Source organism: Plectrocnemia conspersa, unplaced genomic scaffold (assembly GCF_051122295.1).
Source record: "Plectrocnemia conspersa isolate PC_06_02 unplaced genomic scaffold, ASM5112229v1 ptg000010l, whole genome shotgun sequence".
In the NCBI taxonomy this organism is placed as follows: domain Eukaryota; kingdom Metazoa; phylum Arthropoda; class Insecta; order Trichoptera; family Polycentropodidae; genus Plectrocnemia; species Plectrocnemia conspersa.
This window is the reverse complement of record NW_028277174.1, coordinates 12,825,561-12,844,730: the sequence shown is the minus strand read 5'-3', so window position 1 is coordinate 12,844,730 and position 19,170 is coordinate 12,825,561. Positions and strand designations below refer to the sequence as shown.

Genomic DNA, 19,170 nt, shown 5'->3' with positions numbered 1-19,170 from the left:
CGTCGTCGTGCGTATGTTGAGAGAGGGCCCGAGACGTGATTTTTTTACCCGCACAAACGCCCGAGGCGCGCGGCGACGGAGGGGGGAGTTTGATCGATGATTTATTTTTTCTCTTCTCGTACTCTCGTACACATTACGTATTAATACGAAATTCCGTTCCGAGCCGAGAGCGAGCAGCGGCCTTCGGAGTAGAAATTTTTGACAGTGGTATGCGATGCTGCTGCTGCTGCTTTTAATGCGAGGCGTCGTAATAGTTTGATCGGCGGGGTTATCTCTCTCTCTCTCTCTTTTTACCGAGAGGTAGGATAGATAGCGTATATACGTACATACCTGCCCGATTCCTCCCCTCTATCTTCCCTTTTCCCTCAGCTGCTGCGGCCGGCCGAGATGCGATCCCAGCGGCCGAAACGCGCACGGGTGTAGTCCAAATTTTTTATTCACCTATACGTCTCTCTAAGCCGGTTTTTGTGTTTTATACGAACGCGCGCACGCTATGCTTTGAAAAACATATAAACTTGTGTGTTATAACGGCGCAAGATGAATAAAAATAATGCATTTTTCAATCTTAGTTAGTGTTACCTATGCATATGTTTCTCATATAAATTACAAATATGTCTGACCTAATTTTGTTCAAATCTATAATCAAAAATTACGTGAAAATCACTTGTCTAAACGCTCCAGTTTGTGTTTTATCTCGAAATAATACATGTGACTAGTGCTTTATTTCTTCGACCTACTTGTGCTTTTATTATAGACAAGGATCGATGGTTTTATTTTATCGCTTTATCAGTTTCGTCGATCCGCACTTCGTCCTTGCTACGGATTCGCACCTGTTCGGTCTTTTGTGTAGGTTTTTTTGTGCTCGTTGTGTGTGTGTTTGCCCGAGACGGGGCTACACCACTTGCCCAAAGGCATCGGTCCGAGATTGCATTCTTGTGTCGGCGGGCGGCGGGCGGCGCATTCCTGCGGCCCGCCGCCGTACCAGTCCACCGCGTTAGCTCCTCCCGAAAGAACCCATTCGCGAGCGACCCCCGTCTCTTTCTTCGCGTTCAACTTCGACCGCCATGAATCGACTACCCGAGACCTAGGATTAACATGGAACAAGAACAATCGGATAAGACCGAATCGGCTTGCGCCATTTGCGACCGTCAAAGGTTAAAGGCGGCAACGTACGCGCGTCCCGAATACGAGACCGTGAAGCGCGCCAACAAGAGCGCGGTAGATATGCGCTTGGAAAACGCGTCCAACGGCACCTACAGAGCCAGGGTGTGCACTTCCTACTCCAAAGGAGCGAGTTGCGGATGCGTCGTCAGGAAGACCAACTCCCTGTCCGTAAGGAAGACCGTCGGCGCCGGTTACGCGCATTCCGAAAACTCTTCCTCGACATCGACGACGACGTACGGCGGCCACTTTGCGACTTGTTCTTGCTGCGAAAGAAGGCCGCGCGACCGAGAGCGACAACTCTACATCTCGGCCGACTGGAACGTCTATTCGTCGTACCGCGTCGAGGACTACACCAAGATGTACCGGCGCGCCGACGACTTCTACGACAAACGCCGCTGCGCCTGCAAGATCAACTACCAGATTCCCGAGTCGACCCCCAAACTCCTACCGAACGCTTGGAGCAGTTGCCAGTGTCAAATGTGCGCGGCCAAAAAACTCGCATGCACCTGCCCCAAAGACGTCGACGAATGCGACGGCAAAAAGTACGAGAACGTAAAGCCGGAGCCAAAGTACGAAAACGTCGACAGGCGCGTCGATAAGAGCCCCAAATACGAAAACTTAGAAGAAATCACCAGGTTGCACGGAGATCGACTAGGACCCGAAGGCCAAAATTTGGAAGACGAAGTGCAGTATGAGAACGTGCCGCCCAGCTCCAGTTTCAAGTCAAAGAGTGCAGATTCGAAAAATTTGTCCGTGTCCGCCGGCAATCTGGCATCCGGCGATGTCGTTCGTTATAATAGCAAGGAATTCGTTCCGCCCGATTTCTTCTCCAACAATCGCAGCGGCACTTTTCCGCAATATTTGCAGAAGGAAGTCAAAGAAGTGGGCTTAGACGGGCTGAAAATGTCTGCTAAGGACGTAACGCAAACCGTGCAACCCCTCATCAATAATTCGAAGCGACACGTTAAAAAAATTGTAAGAATTTATCAAGTTTTTTCTTTCGAATGTCACGAATCCTAAATTAACCTTTATATAGGTGTCCCAAAATAAAAGGGTGTCCCAAAATTAACGAAAGATTTTAATTAAATAGAAAACACATTTTTTAGTCTAGATTGTTATTTTTAATTGAATCATAAAGTGCATAGGATAGGATTATTTATTTTTACTAACCCTAAACTCTCAACTGTCAACATTTACTGCACAAATGACGGCAAATTCAAATCTTGCGTTAATTTTGGGACACTTTACAATTTTATGAATTTGGACTCAAGATCAAGAACATCATTTCAGCTTTTTCAGGAGGGGCAAAAGTTGGCTAGTCAGTGTCAGTTTTTATTTTAATTTTTCGATTTCATTAAGATTCATGGTATTAAAATCAGTGTTCATATTAAGACTTACAACAATATTATGACGTATAATAAGTGCGAATCGAATGAAGCATATATCTACAGTACCTGGCCGTATTATTAGACCCAAGCAAAATATTTTTATCCCTTAATTGGTCTATATCTTATAATTTTTAAAACAGAAAGTTGTTTTTTGTTTATCTTCTTATTTTTAATAGCATTAGTTATTGAAAAAAAATATTTAGTGGTGAGAAATAATAAACTTAACTTTATATAACAATATTACGACTACAATAAGTGAGAATCAAATGAAGCGCATCTGAATTTTGACCAATAGAAGAGCGCAAAAAATAATTATCCCTTCTCAGAAGTCAAAAATCCATGTCAAAAGCAATAAAATCATGTCGCTATACATAATATTAAAAATATAATTTTGGTCCGGAATAATCTATGTCCGCAAAAATCCTGTATGGAAAAATTAATGACCGCAAAATTTGTGTCCGGAATAATAACCGAACCTAATATATATATCTACTGGTGGAAATGTATTCTGATATAATTTCACTGAAATAACATATTTTAAAAAATATTTTCTGTATGGATTCGGGACTGTTTTTTTTTAGATTTTTTTTAGTATTTCACTAAATGACATGCATTTTTATGGTCAAATGCCCCCACCTGCTTCACCCCATTGACGCCCTTACTCAAGATTTTTATTTTTTGTTCTCAGGCAAAGAAAGAAATGTGCGAAGTCAAACAGGCGAGATTATGGGTAGCTCAAGATGAATACAGACATCTCAATAATGCTCTCGCTGCATTGGACACTTCCAGAACGAGCTGTGAGTATTACACCTTTATAATTAAATAAATTTACATCAAAATGTATCACAATTGACATTATTTTTTTACTATGTATAGTGTGTTCTTCTGGAAGCGGAGGTAGTGCTAGATACGATCCTGAGCTGTTACGATCTGATGTCGCTTTGGCGAAAGAACGCGTAGCCAGGCTACAGAAGGAGCTGCAACAGGCTCGCACTGAACTTACGTGCACTCAACAGGGAGTGGAAACTTTGCATTCGTAAGTGTCTCTTTATTTAAAAAGTCAATTCGTTCCTAGTGTGCAACGGATTTTTGACATTGTCTCTTTCTTTATTTTTAACAGGGTCGAACAAAAAATGAGCAGTCGACCGGGATGTTACAACATTACCGAAGTTCAAGCTATGATGACTGAGATGGAGAATATACAGAAATCGTTAATATCAGGCGAAAAGGAAAAAGCCAAACTCAGACAATCGCTGGCTAAGCTCAAGGACGATTTCACCAGACTGCAACTAGAGGACGTATCACCGGAGACGTCGACGTTGAGTCTTCCTCAGGAAAAATTGAGCACGGCGTCTCAAACGGATTTGTGCAACGATTTGCCCATCGGTACCAGACTAGCGGAGATTACAAGGATGCGACTAAAATACGACGAATCTAGAAAAAAAATTCAGCTAATACAACAGCAGTTAGTGGATTTGGAAGATAAAGTGCAGCCGGGTCAAGCGGAATCCGACAAAGACCGGTTGCTTCTATGCCAAGAAAAGGAACAACTTTTGAGAGAATTGAAGAGCATCACACTGGGAGGGCGGTCGAAGCAAGAGATGTCTAATATTCAATTGGAATGTAAAAGATTGGAACAAGAATTAAACAATGAAGTGGAAATATCGAATCGATGCATCGCAGACAGACTGAGGCTTCATGAAGAAAAGCAGTTGTTGTTGCAGCAATTGAAAGACGCCCTCAAAACCATGACAACTCTCGAGTCGCAATTGAAGAATTTATCAGCGAGCACCCTATCGGTTTCGAGTAGTTCGAGCTTAGGATCCCTTTCGACGACGAGTAGTAAGGGTTCGTTGAGCTCTGGACTCAGTTTCACCGATATATATGGCGGTCCTCAGTGCATCAACGGACCTTTGACTATCGATAAACCCATTGATATGGTCGATTTGCGTCGAAGAGCTGAAAGGTATTGATTGCATTGCGATAATCTTTATTAATCTAACCTAATACATTTTATTTTTTCACAGATTGTTAGTTTCTTCTTCTGGATCTGTTTTGGCTACGGGATCAGGTTCACAGCCTAGTCTTAGTCCGAGGAGTAGTTTAAGTTCTGTGGCCCCTAGTCTCAGCCCTCCGGTTTCGCCCCCCGTCGCCCGCCCCCCTTCATATAATTTATTATCCCAATCATTGAAGCGTCTCAATGAAGATCAAATAGCGGAAATGCGAAATTTAGATCTAACGAACATGGACGGAATCAATATGGCGAATTACGCAAGCAGACTGTTTTCGGCCTATGAAAAGATGTCTGATTCGCGGCAGGATCCACCTCTTTCACCGATTTCCGAAACCCCACCACCTTTGACTATAGAACAAGAATTGTTGCAATCAACGTCAGGAGCCTTATCAGGCACGCCAACGTCAAGCGGTATGTTTTGAATCTTAGTCATGACAATCTAATGTTTTAAAGGTACAGATTTTAATTTAATTGTTTATTTTGTAGGTACTAGCAGGTCTGTATCGGCTGCCGTAAGCGACGAATCTGTAGCTGGTGACTCGGGAGTCTTTGAAGCTTCGTGTCGACTTAGAAATTCTAATCATTCAGCACCTACGGGTATGCGTAACTTTATTTCTGATCGTTTCTTTGTGTTTTTATCGACTTTTACTGATTATCGCGTCATTGTTCCAGAAACAACAGCACAAGTACAAATAAAATTACAGTATTCAATTGAAGAACAAACTTTATATGTGATTGTTCAAAAAATAAGGAATTTACAAGCTCTTTCGTTGAAGGAAGATGATTCTGTGTAAGTGTATAATATTATATTTTTTTTAAATTTGCTTATTTTTTATTAAATTTGCGTCCTACGTTTACAGATATATTAGAGCACTTTTACTGCCATCCGTTCGTGAGGCGGGAGCTCCATTACCAGTACCTTTACGACTACCGTTGCCGCTACCAGCTGCAGCTTTGAAGTTACAGACTTTAAGACTGCAAGCTTGTCGTCGGCTACAATGTTTGGTAAGCATTTTGTATAACTGAATTACTTTTCTTCAAATTTCACTTCAATGATGATTCCTAGCCAACTATGATATTGATCTTCGTGTTTATTATTCCGAGTACATTATGTTCTCGTCGAGTATAAAACCGTTGTGTCAATGCCATGACTATTAACAAAAATGGCGAGAGCGAAAATGTCTGATTCTTTTTTATTTTAATCGATTAGTTTATTAATATATATTTTTTAATCCATGAATGTGATGTTTAATCAATGATTTATTTTCAGGGTCTTGTTCAAGTAAGCTTAGCAGACTTCTCCTGTGATACAGTTTCAGTTAAATGGTACAATATTCTTAGTTTACAAAATTCTGATAAAATCGACGAACAAGGCTTGATTAGTTTGTCTTGCCGAGAAGAAAGTTCTGATGAGAGTACGTTAATATCTTCTCAAACCTCAACTCTAACGAGAAGTCAAGGTATTGTTTTTATTCATTTAAGTGTATGTAGTACTTATTGTGTATTCGTTATTATAATAAATGTTTTTTCAATAGGAAATGAAGGTATACAATTACCTTTAGCTGTCGAAAGTCCAAGATCGTCCGACGACGAGGAAGACGAAGAAGAGGAGGAAGAGGAGAACGATGAGCAAGTAAACGATATTTTGAAAGAGTTTTACTTGGAATGCACGGACGATGTTCCACAAATCTTGAATGAAACTCAGGAAGTTCCTCTTTCGTCTGTAACGTGCACCGAAGAGAAAGAAACTAACACCGACTGCAACTTCTACACTGATAGAAGGATAGCTGCCTTATTGCCCAACGATGAAAGATTATCGATTAAGAGATCTCGCACTTTCTCGCCGACGCCACAATTCGGAAAAAATCAATACATTTGCAGGTTAATATTTTAAATTGAATTCTAGTTTTTATTACTCCGAGCCGATTGTAACGATTTACTGTTGTTTTTAGGTTAAATCGGTCAGAATCGGATTCTTCTATGCCACTATATAGGAGAGGCGCTTGTAGTGTCACAACGTTTGATCGTCATGCAGTAGTGAGACGTTCATTACGCCGTGGTACGCGAGTTCCTGGATTGCCTGGTACTCTTCCGGGCCGATCGGCATCAACTCGAACATCACACACACCACGTACAAGTTTAGACTTAGAATTAGATTTACGAGCGCATCAAAGACGGTGGGATATGTTGAGTCAAGAGATTACTAGACTACAAGATCTTAAAAAACGGTAATTATTAATAAATTTATATATAAGATATTCATGAGAATTTTTAATATATAACTTGATTTTTTAGTCTTGAGGTTGCTCGTGAAAAAGGAAATAGTACGGTTGCAAATTGGGCCGTGGAGGATGAATCGTTTGCGCAATTGTGCAACGATAATTTGGCAATTACGGGTGTCGGTTCGTCTGGCATTGGCACTGCTGGAATCTCATCAAACGACAGAGCTGAAAGAAGAGCGGCTCGCGCTTTGCAAAAAACTTGCCGCGATTTGTATCGTCTGCGAAGAACTAAACAACCTAGAGGCGCGCCAGATATGATCACTTTCAAGTACGTCATTAAATCGTTTACCCTAATACAATCTCATCATTTACAGTATATAAAAATATCTTTGTTTTTTTATTGTTACAGAGAAAAAATGGCATTCTTCACACATTATCAACCAAACATACCTATCTTGCCATGCGAGGACCTTGAACATTCCACTGAACCATTTTTCAACGGACAACTGTCAGTGCAAATTTGTCAACTTTCACAAATCTTCGGCGAATTGGATTGTGAAACCACCGATGCGGTTGATCGTGACGCGAACTCATCTAAAGATGTTTTGAACGATATAACGAAAAATAAGTTAAATCATAGTGATATTACTAATTCTAGTGGTGGATTATCTGATATTCAGGTGGGCTACCAAGTGAGAAGAAGCGGAAGATGCAAAAATGTCATCGATTCGGTCGATACCGTAGGAAATATAATTGTAGTTAAGGAAAACTCAGACTGCCTCGAGAAAGAGGATGACGAGTCACTGCAATCGGGTGATATAAGTGAGGACAAAGTTAGTATGAATGTAAACAAACTTAATAGTGTTGTGAAAACTAATGATAAGGAACAAAACGGTGAAGAGAATGTAAATAGTGAAGAAAATGCAAGGTATCAATACGTCGTAGACAGAGACCTTGGGGTACAAGTATGAGGTTATGTTTGTTCTTTCTATTATTTCCGAATTATAAAATAGTTATTGTCCTTATATCACATTTTTCTAAAAGATAAAAACATATTTTTCTAATGATATTTTTCATATTATGTATAATCCGTAAATGATAATTTTAAAGAAAAAATAATGATCTGATTAGATCGAGTCTAAATTAGTTATTCAAACAATACGTATGTTTGACGATTAATGATTATGGTTATATGTTTTATGCAGTAATTAAAAATATACAAAAACATGCGGATTGTATGTTAGTTAATGTTATGTGCCATAATAACATTTATGGTTTTCTAATTATTGTATCAGTGTTCACTTTAAAATTCAGTTGTTATAAATAGAATTGAAGCATAATGTGATAGAAGGGATAATATGTTTTATGACTTCTATAGGGGTACATTTTGTTGATATTGTTATATCAATATTTGCAATGTATTTAGTTAAAACTACCATTTTTACATTTATGAGGGTAATATTTTTATTTATTTTATTATTTGGTGTTAAGATTATTTCTTTTTTATTTAATAAATTGTAATAATTCAATGAAATACATTATAATGTGAATGACTGAGTGTTTCCACCAAAGATAATAGTAAAATTTCTTTGTAAAAATTGCAAAAGGGGAAAAAGGTTATACAAAATATTTATTGGCATTGTTTTCAGAAGTTCATAGATTTTATATCATTTTTTTTATTTAAGACAGATTACAATTAAACATGAATGTTATGTAATTTTATAAATATATGCTTCATTCTATTTATTAATATGTAAAATGTGATGTTGATTTGTGTTAAGAGAATAGTTGAAATATATTTAATACAAAAAAATAATTAATAAAAAATATATATTGTACAGTCTGTTATTAATATACAAAATTATAAATCAAAGTATCACTATTGTAAATATTGTATATGTATTTTTTTATAAATTGACTCGCAATAGAACTGAGAAGGTTAATTAATGTATGCTTTTTTCTGTAAAAATATATTGGAGACTGACAATTCGTAATAAAAATGAATCTGAATTGAAACATGCATAAAACTTCTTTTTGGGGAGTGAGTTATTAAGTTAGCGTCCGTAACAGTGCCTTGCAATAATGTTGATATTAGGCAAAATTGTTGTATATGAAGAGTTAAACAAAAGCAAAAAGTAGATGTTAAGAAAATTTATGTATCGTCATTTTGTTATACTCACCTTTCGGTTGTATACTTTCAAAGATCCATACAAATCCACTTTTTTAAATAAATGATTCACGGGCGAAGCTGACCATAAATGTGTATGCTTTTTTGTATGTATGTGTGTTGAGTGAGTGTAAACGTACACAAATGTTCTTTGCAACATTTGCAATAATAACACTTGCTAAGAATGTTTGTGTGCGTCAAAGTGCATTTTACTAGTGTTTCAATCTAGTACGATCCCACCGATTTCAGTATGTTTCATTCACATTTAATAGTAATATTTATTTTTGTTTAAAAACAATATGTTTATTTATGTAGGATGACCGTTTTGATTGTGTTATTTTAAATCATTTGTGAAATATTGCAGTGTAAATGGTCATCTTTTATACATTTATTTGAAGCTTCTTATTATATAGTGGATAAAATAACGAATGCCCGTTGATTCACATATTAAAAAAATATCTTACTGTGCTGGCACAGTTCAATATCAATTTTGTAAATTGTATTATTAGAATGTTATTGAAGAATAAATGCAATAAAACCTTATTTTTTATTATATGAAAGCAGTATTAAGGACGGTTGTTGCATTGATAAATTTTATATTTGATATTTAGTAATCACATTATTGTGCCTTGACTTGAATTTTTTGAAATTACAAAGAGTTCAATCAGTTAGTGGGTAATGTTTGCGACGTCAGATTCTCGCGTTAAATTTTACGTTGTATGGATTTTGGATCTAATACTGTACATTTAATGCCTTTATAATTCATTGCCTTATTTACAATGATTGTTAAACTTTATATTGAAATTGAATGCAATAAATCATTTTATACATTCTGTTTCATATTTACCTTTTATTTACTTATCCGAAATACCTGTAGAGATCGAGATTGTAAGAGTTAATATCACATATACGTAAGTATTGATTTCCATCGATTAACGATTGACTACAAAGTTAAGTATTACAATGAAAATATTTTTATTTTTAATTGAGTCATAATAAACTTTGATAAAACTAGAGATAATTTGATGAAAATAAAATTTAGTCTTCAAATACATATAAAGCAAGGATATGATTTTTTTTATATATTGTATTAGCAACATAGAAGTTGTTTGTAAAAAATTAAATTTAGATACTGCTGAAAACATTGAAAAACTGATGATGCCTATAAAATAATGATTTATTAAGCAACTGAAAATTTTCATTGGAACAAATTTGTGACAACGTAAAAACTTTGGAAACAATAAGACAAATTATTTTCTGGAATTTGACAGTATAAATTTTTAGTCGAATCCAATAGCTCTATATCGCGAGATTACTTTTTATTATAAAATTTTAAACATTAGTTTGTAATATTGTATTTGCATACATAATGATATGCCTCGAATAATATTTTTTAATAAATAAAAAAATATAATAAAATGATTCTTAACCCTTTGCACTCGTAATCGTTTTAAAAAATGAAAAACGTTAAATTCTTTTTAAAAATTTAAATTATATATGTAGAGCATAAATATTAATAAAATAATACCAAAACGAAGAAATCAGAACAAATACTTGCATTTCTCTAAATTACATTTTAATTTTTTTTTTGGTTCTCTCAAGTACCATTGGTTGACAATCCATAACAATAAATTAACAGAATAGGGCGACGACCCATTTTAAAATATTTATGGGAGCAAAAAATGTAAATATACACAATAACAAAAACATGCCGCTCAGTTTTAGGTATATCTACCTGCAAACGCAGAAAGCTTACATCGCTTGCAGAAATACAAAATGGTATTGCTATTAAAGAATCCACAAGGTATATCTATGTTTATATAAACTGATGTTAAGTACATTTTTCTGTTAAATCAATAGTATTAACACAATCAAATAAATAATGATTGTATGTAAATGTATATATTACTATCAGGGGTGTGGAGTCGGAGCATTTTAAGCGAAGTCGGAGTCGTAAAAAATCGACTGACTCCGACTCCCTTTTAACGCTTTCCACCCCAACCAATAATTTTTTAATTTTTCATCGTGCGCCATGCGTTTTAAGTCGGTAATATGAACTAAACAAAAGTTATTATGCACTTAATCAGATAACCAAAAACAGCCGACTGGCGTAGTCACACGTAGACACATACAATGGCGTGGCACTAATCCTAAGAAATGTTATTATAATTATTTTTGGTACTTTCTTTTATGTTGTTATTCACATAAAAATAAATTTAAAATAAAATTTTAAAATTATCTTATCAAAATTTTTAAATTCGGAGTCAGATCTTGCGAAAAAGTCAAGAGTCAGGGAAAATTTCTAACGACTCCACAGCCCTGATTACTACATATGGAATTATATCATTTTACTAGCACCTGTCGTCAGATATTTGAACTGGTAAAAAAATATATCTACCGGTGAAAATATATTTCGTTATGATTTAACTGAAATGATATATATTTAAAACAATATTTTTGAGATATATTTGAGACTGTTTTCTTTAGATTTTCTTGAGAGATAACCCGAGAATTTCAGGTATATAATTAGGGACGTCATTTAAACTTTTCCAGAAGGGGGCAAAAGTTAGTTAGTAAATTGTCGTTTTTTTAAATATTTTGATTTCATTAAGATTCATAGTATTTCATTAAATGACATGTATTTTTCTGGCCAAATGCCTCCCATCAAATGATGTCGCTGTTAACAAATAAAATAATAAAAACCAAAATATAAAACAAACGAGATAACAACCAGTGGCGCTATGCAGGGCCGGCCCTAGGTTATTTAGCGCCCCAGGCAAAAACCAAATTTGCGCCCCCCCCTATAATAATACTTTAATAACTCATTACATGGGCGCAAAAATGTAATTCAAATTAAAGTAATTTAATATTACATATATTTTACACCATACTCTTTTTTGCGATTGTGGGTATTTAAGAATTTGTAGTTTTATTTTCGTCGCGATTTTTTACGCGTAAAATAATCTAAAGAGTACACAGTAGTGTATACAAAAAATATCAGATTATATTCTTTAACAATATTGTTTGATAATTTTAAGTGAATATTGCGCCTTTATTTGGTATCACGGCGCCCCACAAGATCTAGCGCCCCAGGCGATCGCCTGTACTGCCTGCCCCTCGGGCCGGCCCTGGCGCTATGAAAACAATCAAAAATCAAATTAATAAAAAAAACACGTATAAAGTAATGGCTGATCACAAGACCAATCGCTGAGTGCTTCTTGGTTGTTTTTATTTATTTAACAAGTTTTTGGGCAATTATTTTGCTGGTTAAAAAAAAACAATATTTTTTAGTTATTTGAGGATAAAACTCAAATGGCGGCCGATTGTCGAAAGAATATATCACTCCTTCGGGGGTTCCTCAAGCATCCAGTCTGGGCCCTCTGCTCTTTATGTTATTTATTAATGACAAAAATATGGCAGTTACAAATTCAAGTTTTCTTCTGTACGCAGATGATTTAAAATTGTGTAAATGCATTCGATCTGTTGCGTACTCATTTTCTCTACAAAGTGATTTAGACTCTCTATGGAGATTGGCTTCTGTTATCCCTCTGCCCTTTAGTGTCGGAAAGCGCCATACTGTCATTTTCTCGATTCCGTTCGCCATCAGTTTATTCCTACAATCTCGGTGGGAACATTTTGATTATAGTCTATTTATTTTCAAGAGTCAGTGCGCAAGAACATTGTTTAACGCGTAATCATAACATGATTTTAAATTTCTGCCCTGTGATTGGTCGTTCGCCGTAAGATCAATCGTTTCATTGAGAACGACCAAGCACAAGGCAGAAATTTAAGAGCACATTTTGATTACGCGTTAAACAATGTTCTTGCGCACTGACTCTTGAAAATAAATAGACTATAGAGAAACTTCCACTAAAGATCTCGGAATCACTTTTGAGAGCAAATGGAGATTTTCTCTACACATACACGACGTCTGTGATAAATTTTCCAAGATGCTCGGCTTTGTTATGAGGAACGCCTTTCACTTTGACGATCCATCAGTTATTCGCATCCTCTATGACACCTTAGTTCGTAGCATTCTTGAATCAGATTCTATAATTTGGATTCCTCGATTAACCAAATACTTCCTTTTAGTGAAAAAGATTTTTAAGATACCTTTATAAAAGGATATATGGTTATCATCCGTTCTTATATCCCAGCGCCTTGGGATATGATTCGCTGAGTTCTCGCAGAAAGTTGTATTTCGCTATGGATTTCTTAAAATTACTGAAGGGTACTGTCGACAATACAGCTATTCTCGAGGAATTCTAGTTTTGGTTTCCAGAGTGTCTACCAAAATCACGATCTCTCTTGATGGCTGTTGGAGCTAGGACATCCGCACTTATGCTGTGGCCATCCGGCTCCTTTATACGCTGGCATTGCACATTAATCTGTTTAATGTCAGCTACGAGGAGCTGGTCCGGTTCGTATCATTTAATTTTGATATTTTATGATTTTTTTGTTTGCTTCTTTATATGTATTATTTTAATTATATAATTTTTTTGTATTGAAATAATACAATTATTGTTTTCGACCATCGTGACGCATTGGGGTAACCTGTTAGGTTACGATGGTCATAATTTAATTTTAATAAATATGAATTGCTTCCAATCTTTAAGGGAGAAAAAAAAATACAATAATAGCCTATAAACATCGCGATAAATGAATTTTAAAAATGTCCCACACATGTGTGTTAACGTCGGAGAATTGATGTCCTTTTTGAGCGTCTGTAGTTTTTCAGTATCGAGTTCCACACGCATTAGTGTGTGTGCACCCGAAATGGCACAAATATTTTTCACACCGATAGGCTTGTATTTTTCAATGCGTACATTTATTAGAAAAAAACATTGTTATATAAAAAGTAAATGATTATACATATGCAGCGAGAAAGTAAAGCCGTTTTGATTTTATCTCAATGAGATTTTATTAAGAATTGACTTTTAAATTACATTATGATTTATATATTAACAATAAGAATTATGAAATAGTTACAACTTTACATGATGAATAATTACAGAACAAATATACACTGATTGATGCCCAATTCATTTGGCTCGACCCGTAAATTTATTTCTATATACTTCACTAATCAATATGCAAGTGGGCTCGTCAATCATGCAATGTAGTTCCCACAAACATATTTTTGCACCTGGTCTTTCACAAAAACATCACTTAACACTTGCTGGTAATATATACCATTGACAATATTTTAATGTATTCTCTAAAGTAAACAACTACTTTTATATAAAAATAATGTTTATTATATAAAATATTACAATTAATTGGTATTTGAAGTCAAAAATTAATTTAATAAAGTAAACTGTAATTTGTTATATTCGCAACATTAATAAGAATATAACACAAAATCATATGCATACATATAAAATACAATTTTATTACTAACAATTTTATAATAATAAAAAAATACTTCGGTCGGTTATCTGTTGCTGATACGCCGACCGAATGAATCTGAGTATCAGTACTTCCCTCGTTTATTGCCTACTGGCGGCTTTTGAAGATTGAACGGGCTCTGATCTGAACTGTTTAACCCTGTAGTGAACGGTGATTGATTATTAGAGGGGAAACCAGTGCCGGATTGTAAAGAGCCAATACCCCACGGAGAATTGCCTATAAATTAAAATAAACATCAATCATACAAAAGTATGTATTTATGTATTGCAATATATAAATATATACTAACCTAAAGGTGCTGAATTTGGAGTTGTGGCAGTTTGATATTTGTTAATCCCGAATGGAAGTCCACTAAAACCAGGCGTGCTCAAGTGTGAGAAGGGATTAGGGCCGGCAGTTGAATTTTGACGACCGCTTTGATTAAGACCTAACGCAGTTAACGGATCGGCTACTACAGCACTGGTTTGATGTTCAGTTGATAACAGGGACTTTCCGGTGGTTTTCAATAGCCAATCGTCAGCGATGATTGTGTTACTCACAACGCCCCCACTTTTATTGAATACGTCTGTCGAATCTTTGAAGATATTCCGGCGTAGAGACAAATACTGTGCTTTTTGTGATTCCACCTATAATACAACACTATGATAGTTTGTTCTATTCAATATAAATATTTTCGTTCTGAGAGTAAAACTTACTTGTTGATGCACTGCTTGTAATCTACCGGCAACGGCCACGAATGATTCATGAATTCTTCTCATACCGAGTGTAAGTTCTATGACATAAATAGTTTATGTAAATAACACAAATGGAATATAAGATTATCTAGTACTATTTCGTGTCATTTTATTTTTATGTTAATATTTACAATTTATCTAATTTATATATTATTAGAACAAATAAGATGATTAATATTTAGTTATTATTTTAGTTTTATCCTGCCTTAAATACAAAAAATATGTCCTGTCAGAGATAACCCTTGAAGGGTCTGAATCTGTGTTTTGAGCTCAGCAATATTTGAATGTAATTCCAATTTGTTGAGATATATATTTCTGTTTTTTTATATCTTTTCTTCCACCATCCTCACACAAAATCTTGATGAAACTATTATCGGAAGTGATGCATTTTAATGTTTTAGATATGATTATTTCGATTTTCGAATTTTGGCTTTACCACAGATGTGAATTCTATAAGACAATATTGACTAAAATAATTTTGAGTATATATGAGTGAACGACTACATTATGTAATTTAAGCAATCAACAAAAATAAAAGCAATTCATCGAATAAAAAAATATTTGGATGACTTTGTATTGACAACGATGAAGAATTCAATTGCTTGTTGCATCATACAGAAGTTTGTTGGCAAAATGTGTCTGTTTGGGTCAGTTTTATAAACTGTTGAATGAGTGCTAGTTCTTGAAAAACAAAGATGACACAGAAATTTAACGAAACAAACCTACAAGATGATGAATAAAATTTAATCAAAACAAACAACGTTATATCTGCGTGTATTGCAAAATTTATTTTATAAAAAACTATATTTTGGACAGCATTCAGAGCTTACTTCTGACTTCAAACGATTTAAAGATATTCCTAAGACATTCCTTTTTCAGGTACAATCGCAAAATAAACTGTAATGTTAAGGAAAACTAATAGAATTAACTACAAATGAGGAATTTAAATTGAAATACAAAAATGGCAGTTTTGGCTGCAAAATATATCTACAATATTTTCATACAGTATTATTTTGTCTGCTTGAGATATTGATAGCAAATGAACATTTTTTGGAGATGTCTTAAGAATGAGTCACTTCACTGAGATGAAAAATAACCCAGATTAAAAATATATTATTGAACAAATAAGTCGACGAATTATCAATGATTTTTATTTAGTTGCAAGTAAATACATAATTTAGTGCAAAACTTTTCACAAAACAAAAATTTTAGTGGCATCGAATGTATTTTTTTCTTTTCATTTTCGCGTTTTTGTTATGTAAAACTCAGCAAATTATTCATGATAGAACCTTGTAAGATAAAATAAAAATATATATTACCTTCGTCAGTAATTGGTTTATGGGAAACGTCTAATTGCCGCTGTGCAGCTTCCAACTGCCTTCTCAAAAGAATTAGTCTACTTTCACCTTCAGCGACGACTTCCGTTATCCAAGCGACAACATCGCCACTCTCATAATCGAGTCCTGCAAATAAACATCACGTATAATAGAATAAATTTTGTTTAGGAATGTCAAAAGATTCTTAAATATTTAGGTATGTTACCATGTGGTGTTTCAGAAATTCTATGAGCTCTCTCTGCAGCTGGAAGAGAATTAGCAGCACGAGTCCTCAAATTATTTGCTGTGCGTCTTCTGCCGGCTAACTCGGCTGCTAGTTCTGTAGTCTCCCGAAACAAAGATTCAGAGTCGCTTTGTACCTTATGCAACGGTCTAATTGAACATCTAGCAACGTCTGAACTTAGGTGTTTACATTGCTGAACATTTGCCTTGAAAGAGTCTATAGTTGCAGCTAATTCGGCGGGAAGTGCTATAGTTTTCGGAGCCGGATTTGTTTGATTAGTTCCAGTTACGCCGGATATATTTCCAGCTATTGTTCCACTAAGTAAATTTCCACTCGAATTATCGACGCCTCCTAGACCTATATAAGGAAGATGATGAATTATTTTCTAAATATAATTCGATATAAATAATTAATAAAAATAGTAACCCGTGCTAACTGGTTTTGCTGGATCGATAGCTAGCGTAGTGGCTGGTTTTGCTGTTAATATGAAAAATATATCACGATGATAAATATAAAATAAATATTTTAATATATGTATGTATTGATCTATTAGATTATCTGATTGAGTTATTGTTAACACAATATATCATCGGCTTGAAATATGAGCGTCACAACACAATATTAATCAATTTTAAGAAGAAAAGTAAATAACAGCTGTTACTCGTAAGAATTTAAAAAAAAAATAATTGAGCACAATTTTTGCTTATAATAATACACACTTACAAGTGATTTTATATAAAAATGTCAGATATGACCACTTTAAAGTTGTTTACTTACAAACCAAGGATATGATTCAAGGTTCAAAATGAATTACACTTTAGAATGTTAATAAAACGTAGTTTTACCGAATAATCCTCCAGGCGCTGTTCCTAAACCGAAGGCGTTAGTCGATGAAGTTGCAGTGCCACCGAAGGAGAAACCCTATTATTTATAATATTTAATATTGTTTCAAAAAGTTATTTATTCATAGCAGCAAATCCATAAATATATTTTACCAAATTAGGCGCCGCTGAAGCTGTAGTATTAGAACCAAAATTGAACCCGCCGAGAGTCGGCACACTAGTGCTAGCAGCAGGCGCTCCAAATGATAGAGGATTTGCGGTAGAAGTGCCTGCTCCAAAATTTAAACCTGTAATATAAATCGTCATTGAAATATTGATATTTTATTATATTGAAATTATAATAAAATACCAAAAGAGGAGGTCGGCGCAGCACCAAACGAAGATGTAGATCCCGCACTGAAAGTCGGCGCCGGAGCGGCTCCGAAGGACGGGGCGCTGAACGAGGGCGTAGTAGTGGAACCGAAAGACGTATTATTAGTGCTTCCGAAAGTCGGTGCTACTGAAGCACCAAAGGAAGGTGCCGCAGCAGCGCCGAAGGAAGGTGCAGCAGCAGCGCCAAAAGCCGTAGACGCGGTCGAACCGAACGTGCTCCCGAAAGGAGGGGCTGAAGATGGAGTGCCGAACGTAAGGCCGCCGCCTGACGTACCAAAAGCTGGTTTCGTAGCCCTGAAAATCCATAAACATGTACAACGGCGCCAAACTTGACAGTTTAACCTAAAATATTAATTTTTATTCGAAAAAATAGTAAAAATAGCATTTTTATTGTAAATATTCAATATCCTAGTATAGATATTAACTTACATAAGTAAATTGTCGTTTGTACACTCGAATTAAGTAATCTTTTCAAAACACAACCGCCTAACAGGAACACACGCAAACTTAAAGTCAGATTTTGGTGTTACCATCATTTAAAAAAGCAAATGTCATACAATAAACGAACATTTTTAATTATTATTTATAAATCGCTAATAATATTTATTGGTTGAAGTCAAAGTCTTTTGTATAAAATGTAAAATTCATGACATCCGATATTTTGAAGCTTTTCAAAATTAAGAAAATTAGTAATGTTTTAATTTTTGTATATATTATTTCTTTAATTTTGAAAATTATTCAACAGCTGTAAATTAAGTTTTTATGTTTAACTATTTGCTCTAACATTTATTTTTAGATACTTTTCACCAGTGGCTGTTCGTTCATATAGGCTACATTTAGTTATGACTTGGGTCATAACTAAAAGACCCAAGATCTCAGGGATAAGCGTTTTGACAGATTTCCAAACATTAGGAATATTTACAAATAAGTATTTGCCATCATTTCAAAGCAGAAAAATACATGTCTGAATGTCCTACAAGATTATGAAAAATGGTTTAACGATTTTAGAAAATTTAAAATTCTGGTTTAATTTATTATTTACCCATTCAATGATGGCGTGAATATTTAATCATATGTTAATAAATTTGCAGAGCTATTCAATTTTGATAACATAGCGCTTGAAAATAAAATTATTACTTTGCAATGTGGTCTTTTTTGTATGCCAGGTATGTATGGAAAACACATAAAAATCAGGTGAGTTTGACGAATAGTCATGCGGTCCGCATGCCCTTATCTCTCACTCACTCTTCTCACTTAATACGCGAGTGATGGAAAGGGAAAGTTTATCACCGCTCGCG

The 19,170-nt window shown here is 35.0% G+C and overlaps 2 protein-coding genes across 4 annotated transcripts in view; one reads left to right on the top strand and one right to left on the bottom strand.

Annotated features, from left to right (window-relative positions):
* Window positions 1-9,795, top strand: part of kibra (WW and C2 domain containing protein kibra) — a 56,019-nt gene extending 46,224 nt beyond the window's left edge. The window contains exons 1-13 of one of the 2 annotated variants that reach the window (XM_088193976.1): window positions 989-2,139; window positions 3,241-3,349; window positions 3,429-3,588; window positions 3,673-4,518; window positions 4,580-4,977; window positions 5,053-5,163; window positions 5,239-5,356; window positions 5,427-5,571; window positions 5,837-6,026; window positions 6,102-6,447; window positions 6,519-6,794; window positions 6,862-7,116; window positions 7,198-9,795. In XM_088193976.1, the coding sequence (XP_088050102.1) occupies window positions 1,096-2,139; window positions 3,241-3,349; window positions 3,429-3,588; window positions 3,673-4,518; window positions 4,580-4,977; window positions 5,053-5,163; window positions 5,239-5,356; window positions 5,427-5,571; window positions 5,837-6,026; window positions 6,102-6,447; window positions 6,519-6,794; window positions 6,862-7,116; window positions 7,198-7,759 (4,560 nt within the window). In that variant the 5' untranslated portion in view covers window positions 989-1,095 and the 3' untranslated portion in view covers window positions 7,760-9,795. Of the gene's footprint in view, window positions 1-988; window positions 2,140-3,240; window positions 3,350-3,428; window positions 3,589-3,672; window positions 4,519-4,579; window positions 4,978-5,052; window positions 5,164-5,238; window positions 5,357-5,426; window positions 5,572-5,836; window positions 6,027-6,101; window positions 6,448-6,518; window positions 6,795-6,861; window positions 7,117-7,197 lie in introns of those variants that run through there. The other variant, XM_088193978.1, reaches the window with a different exon arrangement.
* Window positions 9,796-13,851: 4,056 nt separating this feature from the next.
* On the bottom strand, window positions 13,852-18,404 carry LOC148230672 (nucleoporin p58/p45-like). Of its 2 annotated transcripts, none has more exons than XM_088194305.1 (10): window positions 18,302-18,404; window positions 17,850-18,166; window positions 17,654-17,787; window positions 17,504-17,579; window positions 17,085-17,135; window positions 16,641-17,015; window positions 16,418-16,561; window positions 15,060-15,136; window positions 14,654-14,990; window positions 13,852-14,580 (listed from the first exon to the last, which is right to left on the bottom strand). In XM_088194305.1, coding segments are annotated over exons 1-10 (1,665 nt in total). In that variant the 5' UTR covers window positions 18,304-18,404; the 3' UTR covers window positions 13,852-14,428. The 2 variants fall into 2 exon arrangements, with proteins under 2 accessions (XP_088050431.1, XP_088050430.1); XM_088194304.1 differs by having other exon boundaries at window positions 17,850-18,214; window positions 18,302-18,395.
* Between the last annotated feature and the right edge of the window lie 766 nt (window positions 18,405-19,170).

What these genes read in the sequence shown, in the direction of transcription:
- LOC148230672 (XM_088194304.1), bottom strand. An exon ending in TGCGCCGACCTCCTCTTTTG is followed by an intron (nt 17,788 to 17,849) that starts GTATTTTATTAT and finishes TTTATATTACAG; the next exon opens with GTTTAAATTTTGGAGCAGGC. An exon ending in AATTTCTGAAACACCACATG is followed by an intron (nt 16,562 to 16,640) that starts GTAACATACCTA and finishes GTTTATTTGCAG; the next exon opens with GACTCGATTATGAGAGTGGC.